This window comes from Anabrus simplex, chromosome 2 (genome assembly GCF_040414725.1).
Source record: "Anabrus simplex isolate iqAnaSimp1 chromosome 2, ASM4041472v1, whole genome shotgun sequence".
Taxonomy (NCBI): Eukaryota; Metazoa; Arthropoda; class Insecta; order Orthoptera; family Tettigoniidae; genus Anabrus; species Anabrus simplex.
In genome coordinates this window covers 682,214,457-682,233,659 of record NC_090266.1, presented here as the reverse complement: position 1 = coordinate 682,233,659, position 19,203 = coordinate 682,214,457, and the positions used below count along the sequence as shown (strand labels likewise).

The window sequence follows — 19,203 nt, the reverse complement described above, 5'->3', positions numbered from 1 at the left end:
TTCTTTCGTGGTTTTGAAGCAGCATTTCACAAGTGACTTTGCGATTTTCCATTTGCCGTTCATTAAAATCGTGTGGGAACCATTTACCGAGTTTATTGATCTTCCCCATTGCTCGTAAACGTCTGCTGATTGTTTCATGTGACACATTTAATGCTTGTGCCAATTGTTGTTGAGTTTGAGTTGGGTCATCATCCAGTAACGCGCGCTGTGTTTCACATTGAAATCACCACTGTTAAATTGTCGAAACCATGTCTCACATGTTCTAATCGAGCGATGAAGCGTGTTCACCATATGTTTCTACCAGCAAACGATGATTTTCCACAGCTTTTTCCTTTTCATTAAATAAGAAAAGCAATGCGTGCAGCAAGTGCTCTTTTTCAGGCACAAACGTCGACATGATCACCGAACGATACAACGCAGACGCTAGTGTTTGGCGGACTTAATTCGTGTGTGTTGGTAGATTAATGTCAGACGAACAAACTGACGTATGTGTCAAATTTATACGCTGCGCACTGTTCTTTGGCGCCATCTCTTAGTGAAACCGGAAAAGACTTATGCATACACCTGGTAGTCAAGTAAACTAGATAAATTATATATGCTAAGATCCTTCATTTGTATTTATTTACAGAAACCAGAACTTGTAAGGGACATATCAAAGTGGGTGAGAGCGGCTGTAAAAATACCATTTTTTGTTAAAATCACTCCAAACATTACTGATGTCGTTTCGATAGCCAAAGCAGCATATGAAGGTATGTATTACTGAATTTCATTAAGCCTGGGTTTCAGCTCAGTTCAAGTTCAAGCAGGAAACACGTTCGCGTAGTGAAGAGAAGTCCATATTATTGTCCATATTCTATCGGGATAAATAGAAGGTCCATTGGCAAGCAGCATATTGCCTGAAAATCTGAAATTCTGAGTAACAGAGATAATTTTAAGGCTATTGGCAGTTGATTCAACAATGCATTTATGAATAAGCATGGCACGGTTGCATTGTGTTGGGACACGGATCTCCAGTAGGGTTGTCATAAAGAGTTATCTCGGACACTGTTTGTTTCTTTAATTGATGAGTAGATTTACATATGTGTACAAAGACAATTCATTATATTGAAGAGATGACTGACATTGTGTCTATTCTCTCTTCCGGACACTATATTGCATCCAAAGGACTTTCTTAAAATTGATAAATATTATCAGATGTCAAGAATAAGTAACATTTGAATGTGTCAAACTGAGGGAGAGGTCATAATGAAAAGAATTCAAATACAAATGCAGAACGTTCTATAGATGTGAAATGTTGGAAAGAATGTGTACAATTTACGGCTTGGGTGTACATCACAAGTGATCAGTTATCGGACTTCCAGTCGTTTGAAACAATAAAAGTAGACTCAGAGGGCTTATTGGAGTTAAAACAGATGTCCATAAGTCCGATTTAGAGGGGACACTCTGAAACCCTTTGTTAGTGCACTGAGGGACACCCATGCAGAATATTACCCTTCATTTCCTAAATAGTTCTGAACCGTACATTCCAGTATCAAACGCAGTATTCTGTAAAAAATGTGCCCTACACTTTCAAAACACATCTACACTACGTACCAATCACTATACCACCATTCAGTTTATCAATCAGATGCTATTTTTATTGTAATATTCTTCGATAGTCTTGCACCCTGAACGAGCTCACCGATATTTAGAACAGTATTTAGCAGGAGTGTTATTCTGAAACAGCATCTACTCTTCACACCGATGAGCATCTCTACTGCAACGTTCATGTAAATATTGTACTATTTATTTTCTGAATTACCTCTAACTTACTTCTACAGAGTTACGCAATATAATCTACATACAAAGTGCCAATAGCTGCGTATGTTTTTTTAACTTCCTGATTACTTCTATGCCACACATTTCATTAAAAACCGGTGCACGTTTTCAAACGGAGTGCTACCCTACATTGGAAGCCTCTGCTTGAAAATATTACCAAATCCTTTATAAACACTTTTGTATGAAATAAACGAAAACATCACTTCACTTTTAATGAGCATACGTGGTTCAGTTCTAGGACTTCGAAACACTACATTATGCTGTGGTTAATACACCAGAAATCTAAAAGTCATAACTAATTCTTACAAACATTGTTTACATCTTTAATTTTGATTGAATTTGATAGAATAACATGATGGCAAACATACCTGGCATTTATATGAATTTAGTGACAAATGTAAAGGTATGTATAGGTACTTTAAAGCAGATCCACGTTCCAAAAATACATTCCAGTGATCATAAATGAACAAAGGGCATGTACGTATATGTGAGGATTTACAGAAGGCAGAATTATTCAGTCAGCAGTCTGTAAAGGTAGTTGGATATAAGGATAATGTCCAGAAGAGGTCATAGTGAAAAGAATTCATATACACGTGCAGAACGTTCTGTAGATGTGAAATATTGGAAAGAATGTGTACAACTTACGGCGTGGGTGTATATCACAAGTGATCAGTTAGCGAGCTTCCAGTCGTTTGCAACAATACAAGTAGACTCAGGGGTCTTATTGGAATTAAAACAGACGTCCATAAGTCCGATTTAGAGGGGAACTCTGAAACTATTTATTAGTTCACCGAGGGACACCCATGCAGAGTGTTGCCCTTCATTTCCAAAATTATTCTGACCTGTACATTGAATTTGATTGACCAGTCAGCTTGATACTGGCGAAGTAATGAAGTTTACCTATGATCATAAACAGTGATTTTTTCTGGAAAAAGGCTAACCGGTACTCACTTGACCCATTCCAGACATAGAACACTGGAGTCGCAGGATACAGTTTCTATGGTATTGTATAATCATATTGTGCCCTTGCAAAGGCACCAAATGCGGTGATCTTCTTTCTTCCTCTGTGCGCCGGCTGCTCCTGTAAATAATGACATTTAAATTATACTCACCGCTGCATGTAGACTCTTCTTCCTCAGTCGTGGTGCGTCCGAAAATATCCCACGGGTTGATAGGCCACACGTCAATCGGGGAATGAGGAAATGAAAAGATGGGGTAAACTAAACTATAAATGACGGTACCCAAAGACTGAATTAAAATTTAAATAAATAAACTGATTTATTGAACAAAGTGCAAAGTGCCAAAAATTGAAAATAAACTGGTGAAAAATAAACAAAGTGAAATGAAATTGAAATTTAAAAAAAATTAAATGATCTACATTACAATAACTCAATTATCTGCCTAATAAAATTGACTGAAGGTCAATCAAATTTAAATTATTCCAGATTACGTCGACACTGTCTCCAAGACGATGACGTGAATAAATTCGAAACTCTGGTCAGAAAATACCACCTCATTTGAAATACTGAATTGTAATACATTGAAAATGTTTATCAAAATAAACTTGCGTAGTTAATTAATTAATTGGTTAAGTCATCAAATCAACACTGACCCAGAGGTGTTTATCAAATAATTAACACATGTGACTCAGTTGGGCAACACCCAACTCTAAATAATCATGGACTGCACTAACCATGTGTAACAAATAAAAGAAAGAATTTAAAGAAACAACCATGAACATTGTACTTCATCTACTACATGACCATTGCCACATTTTAAACTACTCGTGGTTGAAACAAGAAATATTGAAATACAGTATGAACCTGAGTGTTACAATCGCTCATTTAATTATTTAAACCTCACTTGCATGACTGTGATAGCCTGGACCTCTTAAAAAAATATAAAATTAATTAGGCCAAATGCCTCATGTTTACATCTCAAATGAAAGCAATCCTTTTACATTATTCGTTTTACTTAATTTGCCGCTGCCTGCGTTTTCATTACGAACTCATTATTTGTGGTACCACCACTAGATGGAGGCAGATCCCATCTCATTTACCTAATTCATTTGCGGCACTTATGTTACAATTGTTTCTTAAAGATCGCTTCATTTTCCTAATTGAAATGTAGTGGATTTTTAAGGCTTGGTAATTACTGAATGTCTGGTATGAGCATACCACTACTATGGTTTTGACTATGAACTAATCGATGATCTCTTATCCTAACATATGAAATCTTATTTACATAAATGAACCTGTTAATGGAGAAACACTGCTCCAACAAAAAAAACTGAAATAAAAAATAGCCTAACTACACCTATATATTTACATCAATCAAATACAAATAATTCACGTATGATCAGATCCTAAAATAACACGGTAATAAAAGATACACAAAGAAAGGATATCAACAAAAATCTAGATCCCAAACATCGCTGCCTGCTGAAAATTAAAGAAATAAAATAAAATGCGCACATATCGGAGTCTAAAGAAATTTTACTCAGCTACAAGTAACAAAATATTGTGAATTTGATGGCAATCTTCTAACCTCAGACAAAAAAAAGTCTGGCCATGACACTATTCAGCCTTTATGGACAATAATTACTGGTATTACATGTCATCCATGATCCTACATGACTGTCAAAATACACATTGATTCGTCGCTCTGCTCACATATTACCTCGTACTTTAACTCGCATATTTTCTGAGCATCTACTTTCCCTGGAAACTATTTGAAACAATACAGGCTTCTGACTACAATCATAATCCATGTCGTTACATATTTAACACTCTTGGTTAAATTACTCATCTCTCAATTCTATTTACTCATCATTATTCTCGACGTAGTAACTCATAATACGGCCTCGCTCATATCCGGCGGGCGAAATAACTGTCGTGCACATCTCTACTTCTTACGACACTGTTCATGACATGGTCCAAATATCACATTTCCATTATCAACGCAGATCATCAGGGATATTATTCACTTAGCTCGATCTTTAGATCATTCTCTGCTTCACATATTACAAAATATCAGAGCTGACTAATCAATGGCTTCCTGTCACTAATTGTTTACTAAAATGACGAGATTGCCTCTCAAAACACGGCTATTGACAAATGTGTAACCGCAATTACACACAGAAATAAATATTCGCGTGTCCACAAAAATCGTCGCAAAATACACGGTATAAGAGCTACCGGAAACGGTCATCTAAATGATGATTACACAACATAAAACAAACTGAATGCGCTAGTAGCAAAAGTAAGCATTAAAAATCAACAAGGCGGCATCTACAAAATCATAACTTCAACAGAAATATCGCTCATAACTAACGTTATAATAACTGGATTATTATTATATATTATTAATCTGCATTACACTCATTAAAATCTCATAAGATAGCATTCTAATCTGTCAAAGTGACTTACTACAAAATGATCCAGAAATAATATGCAAACACATTTACGTAAAGGAGTGCGCAAATAACCCTAGCTCACACTTATTATTATTATTATTATTATTATTATTATTATTATTATTATTATTATTATTATTATTATTATTATTATTATTATTATATGAATTATTTACAATCCTATCTAACAGTCTAAGCTACATTTGATCATCGATTGGTTCATAGTCCTACATATTTATTTATACATTTTTGTTGCTCATTACCTTGGTGCTGGAGGCAGGTTGGATCACCCTCCGGGCTCTGTCATGATGAATTAGAATTCCATCTTGAAGCTGATGTGGTATTCCGAATTATCACACACGCATACTTGATACATTTTTATAAAGGCGTTACACACGTTCACATTTACATAAACACTCGCATTTTCTAGCACTTCAATGAAGATTATACAATAACACTGCATAAACACCTGACGTGAAGTCGAAAGTTTTCTCTCCGCTACCTGCCTGGCGTCTCCTGTGCCTCACACACCCCTCTCAGTTTGTTTGTTTAAGGCTTACCGGTTGTTCACCTCTTCGGAACATAACAGTGTAGTCAAGGTCTTAACACCGCGGCCTTCCATTAATGAAACAAATTCATTCTCCTCCCTGTAACTGCTTTAACTAATTTCTCCCCCGTAACATCTCGCTTGCCGTAACAGTTCACTGAAAGTGATGAAAACAAGCTAAAAGTACTGTTTCCAATGATGTGTGGAGAAATTTTATACTAATCGTCCTCCAACATAAAAGAATAAAATGGCCTTTCAACAAATATCCAAACTACACGTGGATTAGAAAAATTTTATGCTGTTACGTGTTGCGACATGTTCCATTGTCCCTCTCGGTTGGTTGTGTAAGTTCATTTAAGGCAGGTGTTGAAAAGTGTAGCTATTGCCTGATTATCTCTGCATAAATTCAAATAAAAATAAAAGTTTGTTAAAGTGTTCATTTCTCCTGAAATATTTCTCTCACAAGTGAATACATGGCTCACTCGGATGCCAACAAGTGTCTCTGATCGCGTTCCTACAAGACTCAGAATTCACAAAAGAAAACGTTCACACAAGACTGAACTCACTCCGTACAAGACTGAATTAGACATCAACACGTCTGGATTAAACATCAACTAACTAAAGATTCACCACGCTGCTCGTTGGTTTTGTAAACAGTTCTCCCCCCACATCAAAAATAGTTCTATGGAAGGGATGTGGCGTAGTAATCTAGCACTTGGGACCGATTTATCATACATCCGTAGGTTTAAGCTTCAAAAAATATGTACAAAATCTTCCTAATTTCGGTCTGACTTACTTGTTATATTGCGCCGTGGGAAATGATCACAGGGTAATCCATACGACGGCGCGCGTCACCGGCGTTATTTTCTTCCTGCGAATGGTCTCTTCCCGCCATGATGGTTCAGTTCCTGGGCAATACCACTCTTCCGTGTGAAGTTAAAATTTTCTTAATTGACCACTAATTAATCACACATTTGCACCGATAAATTTTCAAATATTATTAGGAAGTCAGGACACTGTTCTTCCACAACTACTCCGGGCTCCAAATAGCGAAATATTGGCTGTAGATTCCCGCTATGACAAAACATTTAAATTTGCAATTTTGTGATTGGCTGAGACGTTCGCGCTCTCCGCAGCATGGATGCTTCCATTTTCTGCCAAGGGTTGACGGGTATTATCGTTTTCTCTCTTGCACTTCGAAGTAGGTCAGGTCTCAACGCGTGATTTTCCCGTGAGAACCGAGTAGAAAGTTCCCACTCCTTGTCGGCACCATAAACTTTATTGGATGTACCACTTAGGCCAGGTATATGCTGTTCGTGCCATGAGAAAAGTTTTGCGGATCTCCTTGCCGTCTGACCGGCGACAGAATGTTGCTTTGTGACTTCCAGCTTTCACAGCCTACTGTTGTATTCCAATATGCGAATTATTCAATTTTAATTCGTACATTAATTACGCAAATTCGCTTATGGGTGCAATATTATACTACAAGGTAGCCGGTTGCAGCATATTAGTTAAAAGTTAATTTCAAACACATAGTGTACTGTAATGTCTAACCAAATATATAGGGCAAAACACAATTTAACCCAATCCTTATATTTAACCTTCAGATTTCAACATAGGTAACTAAAATGTTAGTAAAAATGAAGACATGAAATCGGTACCTTTTACATAACGGTAACTCTCAAATTGGACCTATCATGCTGGTGCTGCCATCTTCCTGCGAACGTTCTTTGCTCTTTGTGTCGGTCGCAAGGTGTCTTCCTTTTAGGTACCAGGAGATGGTATATGGTACACTAGTGTTGAACAGTTAAGCATAATCACTAAACGAGGCCATACCGCCTGATAGGAATATCAGACGGATTGCCGAACAAACGGAAGCTGACTCACACACCATATGTCATACAACTTGTGCAAAAAAACAGTGTCAGAAAGGTTCTGATAGCTAAGTTACACCTTTGACAACAACTAACAGAACTTGGCAATGTCTTCCACAACAAAATATGCCGTTGATAGGGTGTATGGTTACCCCCAACGGCCACACATGCTTCGCAGCGACGTGGCGTGCTCTCTATCAGATGGTCCAAGAGCTCTTGTGTCAGCCGATCCCATTCCTCCGAAAGGGCAATGCGAAGGTCTTGGAGGGTCCTTGGTGGAGGCTGACGGGATGCAATTCGCCTCCCCAGTGCATCCCAGGCATGTTCTATAGGATACAGATCCGCAGATCTCACTGGCCAGTCCATGTGATGAATGTCTTCCCCAGCGATAAATTCATCATCCAGGGCAGTGCGGTGCAGTCGGGCATTATCGTCCATTAAGAGGAAGTCTGGACCAACCGCACCTCTGAAGAGTCGAACATGTGGTCTCAGTACCTCATCCCTGTATCTCCGAGAGTTAACAGTGTTCCTCGGACCACCCATGAAGATGTACAGGTCCGTACGTCCATTCAACATGATGTCGCTCCACATCACGACACCACAACCACCACCACCATACTGGTCCCGTTCCACGGTGTTCCTGTGGATGTATCGGCTACTCGGTTCTCTCCACATTAATGTGCGACGGGAATCGTTCTGCAATCTGAAGCGGGATTCATCTGTGAAGAGCACACGCTTCCATTCATTCATGGTCCAGTTCCGATGTTGACGACTGCACAGTAAACGGGCCCGTCTCTGTGCTGGAGTGAGCGGGACGCACACCGCTGGACGTCGGGCAAGCAGCCCTGCTGTTCTCAGCCTCCAGTACACAGTTTGCCGGGAAACAGCAACCCCTGAGACGGCTGCAAGCTCCGCCGACAATTGCATTGCAGGTGCACTCCGATTTCGTCAGGCAGTTAAGGCCAGATATCGGTCCTGCTGTGGGATGGTTACCCTTGGTCGACCTGGTACTGGCCTACGACTAACATATGTGTCTCGAAATCGTCTCCAAAGCCTGAAAATGACACGTTGTAGCACGTTGAAGGATACGGCGACTTCGATCTGTGTCTGGCCTGCTTCCAGGCGGCCGAATATTCTAGCCTGGAAAACGGGGTCCAAATGGCATCGTTGTGCCATTATGTTGTAACGTTCACCACGAGGCTACACTCCGCACACTATAACAGGGCAAACGCTACTGAGGGAATATGGGGCGCAGGCACTGGCTGTGTTTACCTTGCGGTTACGCCGCTAGTCAAAGCAGGGAACACTCCTTTCCTATACAGAGCGAACACGTAAGGTTGGTAGGTTCATATGTCGTGCGATTTTCGGTCTGTTTCCTGTTGCCCTGCTTACTCGTAACTTATGCTTAACTTTTGGACACTAGTGTAGAAATCGACAATCTCGTAGAGAAGGACCTACCAGCTTGATAAATTTTAATGAACTAACAGTCGTGAGGTGTTGATTAGCCCTTGTTGGTGTAAATATTAAGTGCATTTGCGATGAACCACGTTCACAATCAGAGGTAGAAATAAGAGTGCTGTTGATGCTGGTTACAAGTGGTAGTAGTGACAATGGCATTTTCTTCTCAATAAGGCATTCATAATAACCTCTTAGTAATTGCCTGTCTTGAATCCTTAATCGCCTACACAAATATTCTACTTCAACTTCACCAAAAAGTGACGTTCTTCTGAACATCATCTGGCCAAAATTCAGGATACAGTGTTTTTGTCTATTCTAGTATTTGTGTCTCTTCTTTTGTTAACAGACGGTTTTCCACCCGTCATGTTAAGCTGTCATAGAAATTTCTGAATCAAGAGAGCTTTTTGCATTGGCACCTCGTTTTTTGTCTCTCTTCTCCAGGGTCACTCCCATTTCAAACTCTCAGTTGCACTTCGAACTTTACGACATGAAGATCTACTATTAAATGCCCTATCTTTTACAGAAGAATCTGCCTGTATATTACTTTATAAACCTTGTAAAGAGTCATCTCACTTGATTGTAGTTCAAGCTGAGTTCTGACAATTCCAGAAGACCCACACGTAAAGCCAAGATCAAGAATAAAATCAACAGCAGTTTTCTTTTTAAAAATATCATCATTCTAATTCTTTTACACTCATCCCTGTTATAATCCTGATGTGCTCTTTTAAAATGTGCCACGAGTAATCCATAGTTTTTCCAAACTGCAGAAACACTTATGTAACTGAAGCTACCCTGCGATGAAAATAATTCCTGCAATGTGGTACAGTTCTTGGTCCAGATCGTCAGAAATATTTCTTAGTTTTCTGCAGTGGCGACTCCTGACTTCTTGTTTAGGGAATGTAACTGAAAAAATTGCAAACATCAACGCACACAGACCGTCATTCCAAACACATTTTTCAAGAGAAACCAACAAACAAGGCCAACAGAAAGTTTATAAGATCTCACATCGACTAATCCAATGGTCTGTTTCGTAGATATTTCTGTTGAAATGACGAACACACAACTTACGACTTAAGATGTGTAGTTACATTCAGAGTTGGACGCGGTTGTCCTTCTTTTATAATTATTCTACTTTTCTCCGTAAAAGAAAGTATACTAAATGGTTCTCTTAATAATCGTTCGAAATGGTTAGAATTCAATTCTGATTGTGCGGTAGAAACGCATTACCCTGGCGCTCCTACATCCATGCCTACTGAACTACTCTCTGATCGGTGTGATGTCATTTCAAAATCGCATCATTCCCGCATTTTCTTTGTTTGATATTTACCCTACAAGCACACGAAACTGAATCATTTATATTACAACAACATACATTTATCATGCATCATCATTTATAGCACAGGAAAAGAACCACTCACAAGCAAGTACTCCAGTATTTTACGAAATAGCAAATAAAATCTCGGCCACACGCGATAACTTACAGTACAGTACAGTACCTTGCACCGTCCTCTTGACGGACGTGGCTGTTCGTTCCGCATACAAACCCCACGAAAGAGATCAACAAATATCAAGGGTCCAATGCTGGTGGTGCCATCTCTGGAGTAGTTTGGCAATTAGTAGCAATAACTAGCCGGCGACGCTCATTTCATCCATCTCTGAGTATCGATAACTGTGCGTTTGAATTTTATATTAATAACTTCCATTAAAATATGAAAATGTAATATTTATTTTTCGTTGAAAATACAAGGGATGTAACACATCAATCGCGTGTATGGAAAATTCTCCACTGGTTCCCTGGCATTTCTAGGTGACTGGTGATGTAACGTATAATGTTTGTCAAGAAATTACTTAGTTCTTTGTAACTGCATCTCCAGCAGGGGGTTGAAGTCTGTGGTTTGGGCAGTGCCAAAAGAGGCATATGGATATTGCTCCTTAAATACGCTTTTTTTTTTCTTTAACATCACAGCGACTTCATCACATTCTCCCGCAATAAAATTTTCTTTTAAAATCCTTGAGAGAATCCCAATTCATTCAAAACATTAATCAGACATTGAAATATACCTTCGAGAGACACATTTTGCAACCGAACATCATCACTAAATAGATTTGTATGTTCGTCCATATCAGGAAGCATTGCCCTATGTATTATCAAATATGATAATTGGCTAATAGTAGTGTTGTCGTCAATTAGCAAAGAAATCTTGCAATTATATTAAATTATTTTCTTTATTAATGTTTTCTTTATTTCAGCTCCAATATGCTTAACTATGTTGATACAAGCATTGGTCCAATGAGGAATTCGACCTTTTCCGCTACCATTCAATCCTTGGAGATCAATTTCAGATTCAAAATCATTGAATGCCTGACACTTCTTGGCAATGTTTGTAGGCTGTTATGAAGATTTCGGAGGTTATTTCTTTCTCATGTTCAAAAGCTAGAGTAAAAGATTTCTCCAACTTTTTCCTTTGCAGCAGCTGGTATGTCAGTGGCAACCTTATGAACGAATGTAATTTTATGATCATGGATCTTTTTTCGTAGCGAAGTCCTTTGATTTTTGATTCTTTCCCCAAAAGAAGTAATCTGAACATTTGCGTGGGGCTTAGAAATATCCATACCTTGTTTGTTTCTGTCCGAGCTCAAACTGATTACCGTACTTCCTGACGTATTTTGCAGCTAAGCTTTATATTTTTGATGATTAATCAGTCATTTCCCCCCGTAAAATCAGCTTTTTGCTGTGGAGTCCAACACTCGGAAAGATTTTCTTTCACAACCGCATGTTCGGTAGCCACAACCACGTGTTCAGCTTTTACATATTGGATCGCAGCATTTTCCCCCAAACTTGTTTTCAGCACATCACATTCACTTGATTCACTCTTATAAAGTTTCAATTTCTTACCTGCCGGACTGGAAGAGAAGAAGTGAGTGATTTTCGAGTACATTGCATTTGATAAAGACAATAGGAAACAAACCAATTTATTCACGTACGGAATGCTCAACAGACACAACGACTGCACATAAAGTAACAAAATTAAGTGAACAGGAAGTGAAGTGAAGCTGATCACACGACGGATGCTCCCAATTTTAAGCGGAAAGCACATACAGTCGAAAGAGTAGTGTTGTCGAACTGGATCGATATCATATACCTACTGTTTGATAGGATGAGAGTTAATCTATCGGCAATCCCTGACGCCATAATTCTACATCAAGTGATGATGGCAGCACCTAAGTGGAGACACACTTTTAAACAATAAATCCAAATCTTCAAAACAATTTTTACAATCTAAAGTTTACCGGTACACGTACCGGAGCGTACCGGTAGAAAAAAGCCCTAATAATAAAGATAGTTACAAAAAGATACTGTATATAGTGCCATATCTGAATTTTTTTGCAAGAAGGAGATATACCAAATGAATGGAGAGTTACTGGCTATTTGTTTTACGCCGCACCGACATAGATAGGTCTTATGGCGACGATGGGATAGGAAAGGCCTAGGAATGGGAAGAAAGCGGCCGTGGCCTCAATGAAGGTACAGCCCCAGCATTTGCCTGGTGTTAAAATGGGGAACTACGGAAACCATCTTCAGGGCTGTCGAGAGTGAGGTTCGAACCCCCTATCTCCCGGATGCAGGCTCACAGCTGCGCGCCCCTAACCGCACGGCTAACTCGTCCGGTAGAGAGTTACTATAGTAGCTCCAGTGTACAAGGGAAAGAGTGATAAACATTAAAAAGGACAGTTACAGACCGGTCAGCTTAACATCTGTTGTACGTAAACTCTGGGAAAGTATCGTATCTGATTATATTGGACACGTTAGTGAACTTAGTAACTGGTTTGACAGAAAACAGTTGGTGTGAGTGAGGCTGAACTCATTGGACTCTAGCAAGATATACCAGATATTTTTAAATTAATCTGCGCTGGTAATCAATTCAAACAACGCTAAAAGACCCGTTAGACAGAAATGAAATATCAAATTAATAATGTCGATTGGTTTACAACGTGAATGGACCTTTATGTTTTCTTTTATATATCAATGATATGAGTAAAGAAGTGGAATCAGAGATAAGGCTTTTACAGATGATGTTATTCTGTACAGAGTAATAAATATGTGACAAAATTGTGAGCAAGTGTAAAATGACCTCGATAATGTTGTGTGATGGACAGAAGGCAATGGTATGACCATAAACGGGGTTAAAAGTCAGGTTGTGAGTTTCAAAAATAAGACAAGTCCTCTCAGTTTTAATTACTGCGTTGATGGCGTGAAATTTCCTTTTGGAGATCATCGTAAGTACCTAGGTGTTAATATAAGGAGAGATCTTCAGTGGCGTAATCACATAAATATGATTGTAAATAAAGATTACAGATCTCTCCACATGGTTATGAGGATATTTAGGGATTGTAGTAAGAATTTAAACGAGAGGGCATATAAGTCTCTGGTAAGACCCCAACTAGAGTATGGTTCCAGTGTATGGGACCCTCACCAGAATTACTTGAATCAAGAACTGGAAAAAATCCAAAGAAAAGCAGCTCGATTTGTTCTGGGTGATTTCCGACAAAAGAGTAGCGTTACAAAAATGTTGCAAAGTTTGGGCTGGGAATACTTGGGAGAAAGGAGACGAGCTTTTCGACTAAGTGGTATTTTCCGAGCTGTCAGTGGAGATATGGCGTGGAATGACAGCAATAGACGAATAAGTTTGAGTGGTGTCTTTAAAAGTTGGAAATATCACAATATGAAGATAGAGCTGCAATTTAAGAGGACAAATTGGGGCAAATATTCGTTCATAGAAAGGGGAATTAGGGATTGGAATAACTTACCAAGGGAGATGTTCAAGAAATTTCCAATTTATTGGCGATCATTTAATAAAAGGCTAGGAAAACAACAGATAAGGAATCTGCCACCTGGGCGACTGCCCTAAATGCAGATCAGTATCGATTGATTGATTGATTGATTGATTGATTGATTGATTGATTGATTGATTGATTGATTGATTGATTGATTGATTGATTGATTGATTGATTGATTGATTGATTGATTGATTGATTGATTGATTGATTGATTGATTGATTGATTGATTGATTGATTGATTGATTGATTGATTGATTGATTGATTGTGAACTAAAGATGTTTGCGAGTATGAGAGATGAAATAAATGATGAGCACCTGGAAGAAAAAATCGATTGTTAGAAAATATAAATTAAATCTTACGTTAAGAGGGGATTGTAAAGCCATCATTTTCAGACCAGGGCAATTAATTATATTGATTTCAAAAATCACTCACCAAAGTTCTTATTATTACAGTTATATTCACAGATCAAAGCAAATAAAGCTCCTAGAAACAGCTATAGAAATAAAATTATACTCTATGTGTTTAAAGTTCATGTGACTAGATTGTAATGACCACAGGACCTAATCAAGCAGATAACTGAGTTGGCGGTGTGGGCGTATTTTCCCCATATCTGTAGGTTGTAGCACTCGCTCAGTCTTCAATACATGTGCAAATTCGGTTCGGGAATCGTGACCCCCTGTGGGTGGGGTCGGTAGAATAACACCCACGATATCCCCTGCCTGTCGTAAGAGGCGACCAAAAGGGGATCCAGGGTCTCTGAACATTGGAGCTTGGGTTGGCGACCACGGGGCCCTCAGCTGAGTCCTGGCATTGCTTCCACTTGCTTGTGTCAGGCTCCTCACTTTCATCTATCCTATCCGACCTCCCTTGGTCAACTCTTGTTCTTTTCCGACCCCGACGCTATTAGGTTTGCGAGGGCTAGGGAGTCTTTCATCTTCACGCCCTTCGTGGCCCTTGTCTTCCTTTGGCCGATACCTTCATTCTTCGAAGTGTCGGACCCCTTCCATTTTTTCTCTTTGATTAGTGTTATATAGAGGATGGTTGCCCAGTTGTACTTCCTCTTAAAACAATAATCACCACCAATCACCACCTCGGGAATCGTGCAGCCATTGTATTCTCTCCTGATGTATGTCGCCCCACAGCTGTTAATCGACACTATGTCGAAGTTGACGTCCGAGCTGATCCCACACGTGTTCTATAGGGGATAGATCGGGAGACCTTGCTGGCCACCTTGCAGGCCACCTTGCTGGCATATGTGTCGTGCGTTGACGAGCTTATTCTTGTTAATCGACTGTAAGGGGTTCACACCAGGACGAAAAATGTCACTGACGTACTGTTGTGATACCGAAGTCCCCGAATCCTAACCAAATATGACCTGAGTTATGTTATATGGCTCCCTATGCTATGATGATAGGGTGCAGGTCAGTCCCTCTACAACATTGGTTGAACATGCCATATCCCAAAGCCGTCACCATTATCGCACAGCGTGGTCACTTGCGGCAATGTAAAACTGAGATCCATCGCTGAACTTGGTGAGATGGTACTCATCGTATGTCCATTCCTCGCAGTTATGACGCCATTCCAAATGGCAACCTTTCCATGGGACAGCAAACGTGTAATCCGGCGGACACCTGCCGTCGAGACGTAATGCAAGATGGCATGGTGTGTTGTAGAGAGTTCAGTATCTATGTTCTGATGAAAAGTGCAGTTGTCATGGAAGTTGGCGTACTATACGATGACACCCCCCTTCCCCCCCCCCCCCCCGCTTAATGTAATCTGTCTTGATCGACCAGAAACTTCACGGCGTGTATATTGCCCTCATTTACCAATACAGATTTTTTTAGTGGGCCGCTGTGATGCCCGAATGCCGCATATCTACGGCAACAGAATGATAGAACGATACGACGACCCGACCATGTGAAGGCCCATAATCCGGCCCCAGTCAGACTCTTTTAAGTAATGATAAAGGTGGCTTATGTATCTATGAGGCATACTCCGTGCTTAGTGATCTCGCTATGTTAATTGACTATCTGAAGATCCACACATGCCTGATAACTGAAGACAAGCAGAATATGAAGACAATTTTGCAAAAATGTGAAAGTATTTTGCCAAAATATGACAATATGAAAAAAATCAAAATATTAAATACATACTTTAATGCAAATATTTTGAAGAGGTGAAGTGAAGATGTACCTCTTCAAGATTAAATTTACTTTACAACATTTCGCACATCCACATGTTAAAGGTTCTATCAACCTTATAAGAAAGCCCATCTCTCGATAATGATGTAAAAACGTTGGCATCAGGTTGAATACCATGTCAGAAGAGTAAAGTCTGGGGACAGACGAGCAGTGAGGTTGAGAGATACCCACAAACAGCAACACTATTCCGCCATATAACTTCGATGTTGTAGGACCAATCCACCATCACAAGGCTATCGCTGTTTTTCAATTTTTTACAATCATAGACCGTTTCTCACGAAGGCCGAGACAGTCCCACTTGTACTGTAGATATCACTGTAGAAATAGTCTCATTTGCGATATTGTCTACATGGGTATCTCATTTTGGAGTATCGCAGATAATCACTGTCGGCCGTAGAAGACAATCTGTATGTCAACTATTCAGGTGCCTTACCGCTGCAATGGGTATTACCCATATCAAAAGCACACATTACATTACATTCCATTTTTCGTGTTTAAACTGAAAAAAGCAGATGAGAACTCGGAGGCCAATCCCAACGGAACATCATGGTATAAAAACCTTTGTTGTGCACACGGCAATAATGACCAACACGTTAATTTTCAAACAATTCGACGCTACCAGACGAGGCGCCTAGAAACAAAACCCGCCAAGTCCATAAAACAAACTTTGTAGGAAAATGAGGAAAACTATTTACATATGAAGAAACATCCCTGGAATATGAAAATTTAGTTTTTTAATTACTTTGGCATCAAACGATGCATTCCAACAAATTACAGAATTATCCCTTTATGGAAAGTAACAACATTCTTAATTACGATGTAGCTGTTTTTGACAGAACATATGAACGCTTTTGAAAGTAAGAAAAACAGTTCTAAGTATTAAAACACGGTAAGAAGGAAACACAGTTGAAGAGCAGTGGCGAGATCCCATCTCCCTGGGTAACTCCTGCCTTTATCTTGAAGAGTCCGAAATTCCTCCTCCGAACTTATCTCTGGAGGTTGTGTTAGTTAGGGTCTGTTCGATGATTATTATTATCATTATTATTCCTCTTTATATTATTATTACTGTATTAGTATTGTCACACTAATAGCCGTAGTAATTTGTAACTTATTCATAGAATTATCTGTCCGTAGTATTATTTCTTTTTAGAATTACTATGTTTTACTTTTATTTTTACAAATCCAATTTTGTAATTTCTTACTAGTATACTTCTGAAGAAATATTATTTTACTTTAAATCACCTGGCACAAACTTATTATACATAACCCACATCTTCTTAATACTAATATCTTGGGGGAGATATTTTCGGTAAATGGATTTACTTTGAGTATAATGGGATTAAGTTGCCTTGAACGATTGTACATACTCATGAATAGATTTTCTACTCTCACAATTTTGTAAGCTTTTCCTATCACAACCTCTTGTTTCCTTGGCTGGTTCTCCACCACTCATGTAATGTCTTTCCAGTACAACATCGAGTCTGTCTTTCTTAATACACAAAAAGCTCATTAAACCCTCACGGCACATGAAAACATTTACACCATTCCTGTTACGAAAAAAATATTGAAAAGTTACATCCTTCGGAGACCTAGTGTCATCTCTAACTTGACGTCGTTGAACTGGTTTAGGTACATAATGTGCAATAATAAAATTGTCTTGTTGCTGTTTATCTGATGAAGCATAAAAACAGAGTGGAACTTCTTTATGTCCAGCAAACTCAAAATCTTGCATTTCCATTTACTACGATCAGGATAATGACAAGCTAGTATACCAGGAGGACAACAGGAGGAATACCTAGAACATAATATGTATTTATTTTAGAATTTATTGGATTAGGTATACGGTATAATTATCACAACAATGTAGTACTGTACATAATATTATATTTCATGAAAGTATAACCTCAACCACGCATAGGCTACCTTTCGTTTCGTTTCATTTCTGTTTTCCATTTCTCCTTATATTCTGGTTTTACACGAGCCTTTCTTGGAGAACACTTTTGTAAATCACTGCTCACTGTATCCATTATTCCGCTGAATATTATACAAGTAGAAATCACGTATTAATGTTTAACAAACACTCTGTTGTACACAACACAGCTGATGGCAGTATGAAGGGATTCTGGGTAATGTGCTGATTGGCTGAAAGCAACTTGTTGGTTTTGAAACTGACAATGGTGGAAGTTCAATTGGATCTAGAGGATTTTGAAATTAAGCCCCATTTTCTCCCACCATTTTCATAGGGAAATACTGTAGTGACTTTTGAAGTAAATTCATGGCACCATTCAATTGCCTGCGTTCAAGATCATATAAAAGCAACTTCACCTCAATTTTCATTTTCGATGGACTTGGCCGGTTTTGATACTAGGCGCCTCACTGACCACCACTATAGCCGACATACGAGGGACCGTATCTAGTTTTATGTCGCAACAACAAGCATTCTGAAGTGGAAATACCCATAAATGGAAAGAAACCATTATCATCTGCAGAATGAAACCTACCTTCGTGACAATGGACACCGCTTCACCAGCTTTGAAAACAACGGCCATTCTTCTGACACTCCAGTACCAAGTGTCATCATCCCTGGAACATAAAAGGCTGGGAATCAGCCATGCAAACTACCAGCACAGACAAGAAGATCAGGTCCAAGTGTCATATTTTTCCGAAGAGATATGGACGTTACCATTGGGAGGGAGTGTGGGGTGGACGCTAGTGCCACCTGTGTGTATGATGCACTGTATATTTTTTATTATTTGTTCTCTTGTTGCATAATTAATCTTCCTAATTTTGAGTATTTTTTGATCCCATTCATCTAAAATATTTTTGTTATGTAGCATAGCCTACGAAAGTTTTTTAAAAAAATCAAAAATAACTAAATAACGTGTGTTTTATGGACTATATTAGAATTTATGTATGTTAGGTTTCTTGTGAACGGCTAAGATCACTTTGTACCATTACGAACTAATTGCATGTTTAAACCATACCTAGTGGAATATTTCTCTGGTGGTTTACATTACTATTACCTATAGGACATGTTTGGGAAGCATGT

The 19,203-nt window shown here is 38.9% G+C and overlaps 1 protein-coding gene across 1 annotated transcript in view; it reads left to right on the top strand.

The window, feature by feature from the left end:
• Window positions 1-19,203, top strand: part of su(r) (dihydropyrimidine dehydrogenase su(r)) — a 280,719-nt gene that overhangs the window by 196,937 nt on the left and 64,579 nt on the right. The window contains exon 14 of the mRNA XM_067141269.2: window positions 629-749. Coding sequence (XP_066997370.2) covers window positions 629-749 — 121 coding nt within the window. The remainder of the gene's footprint in view (window positions 1-628; window positions 750-19,203) is intronic.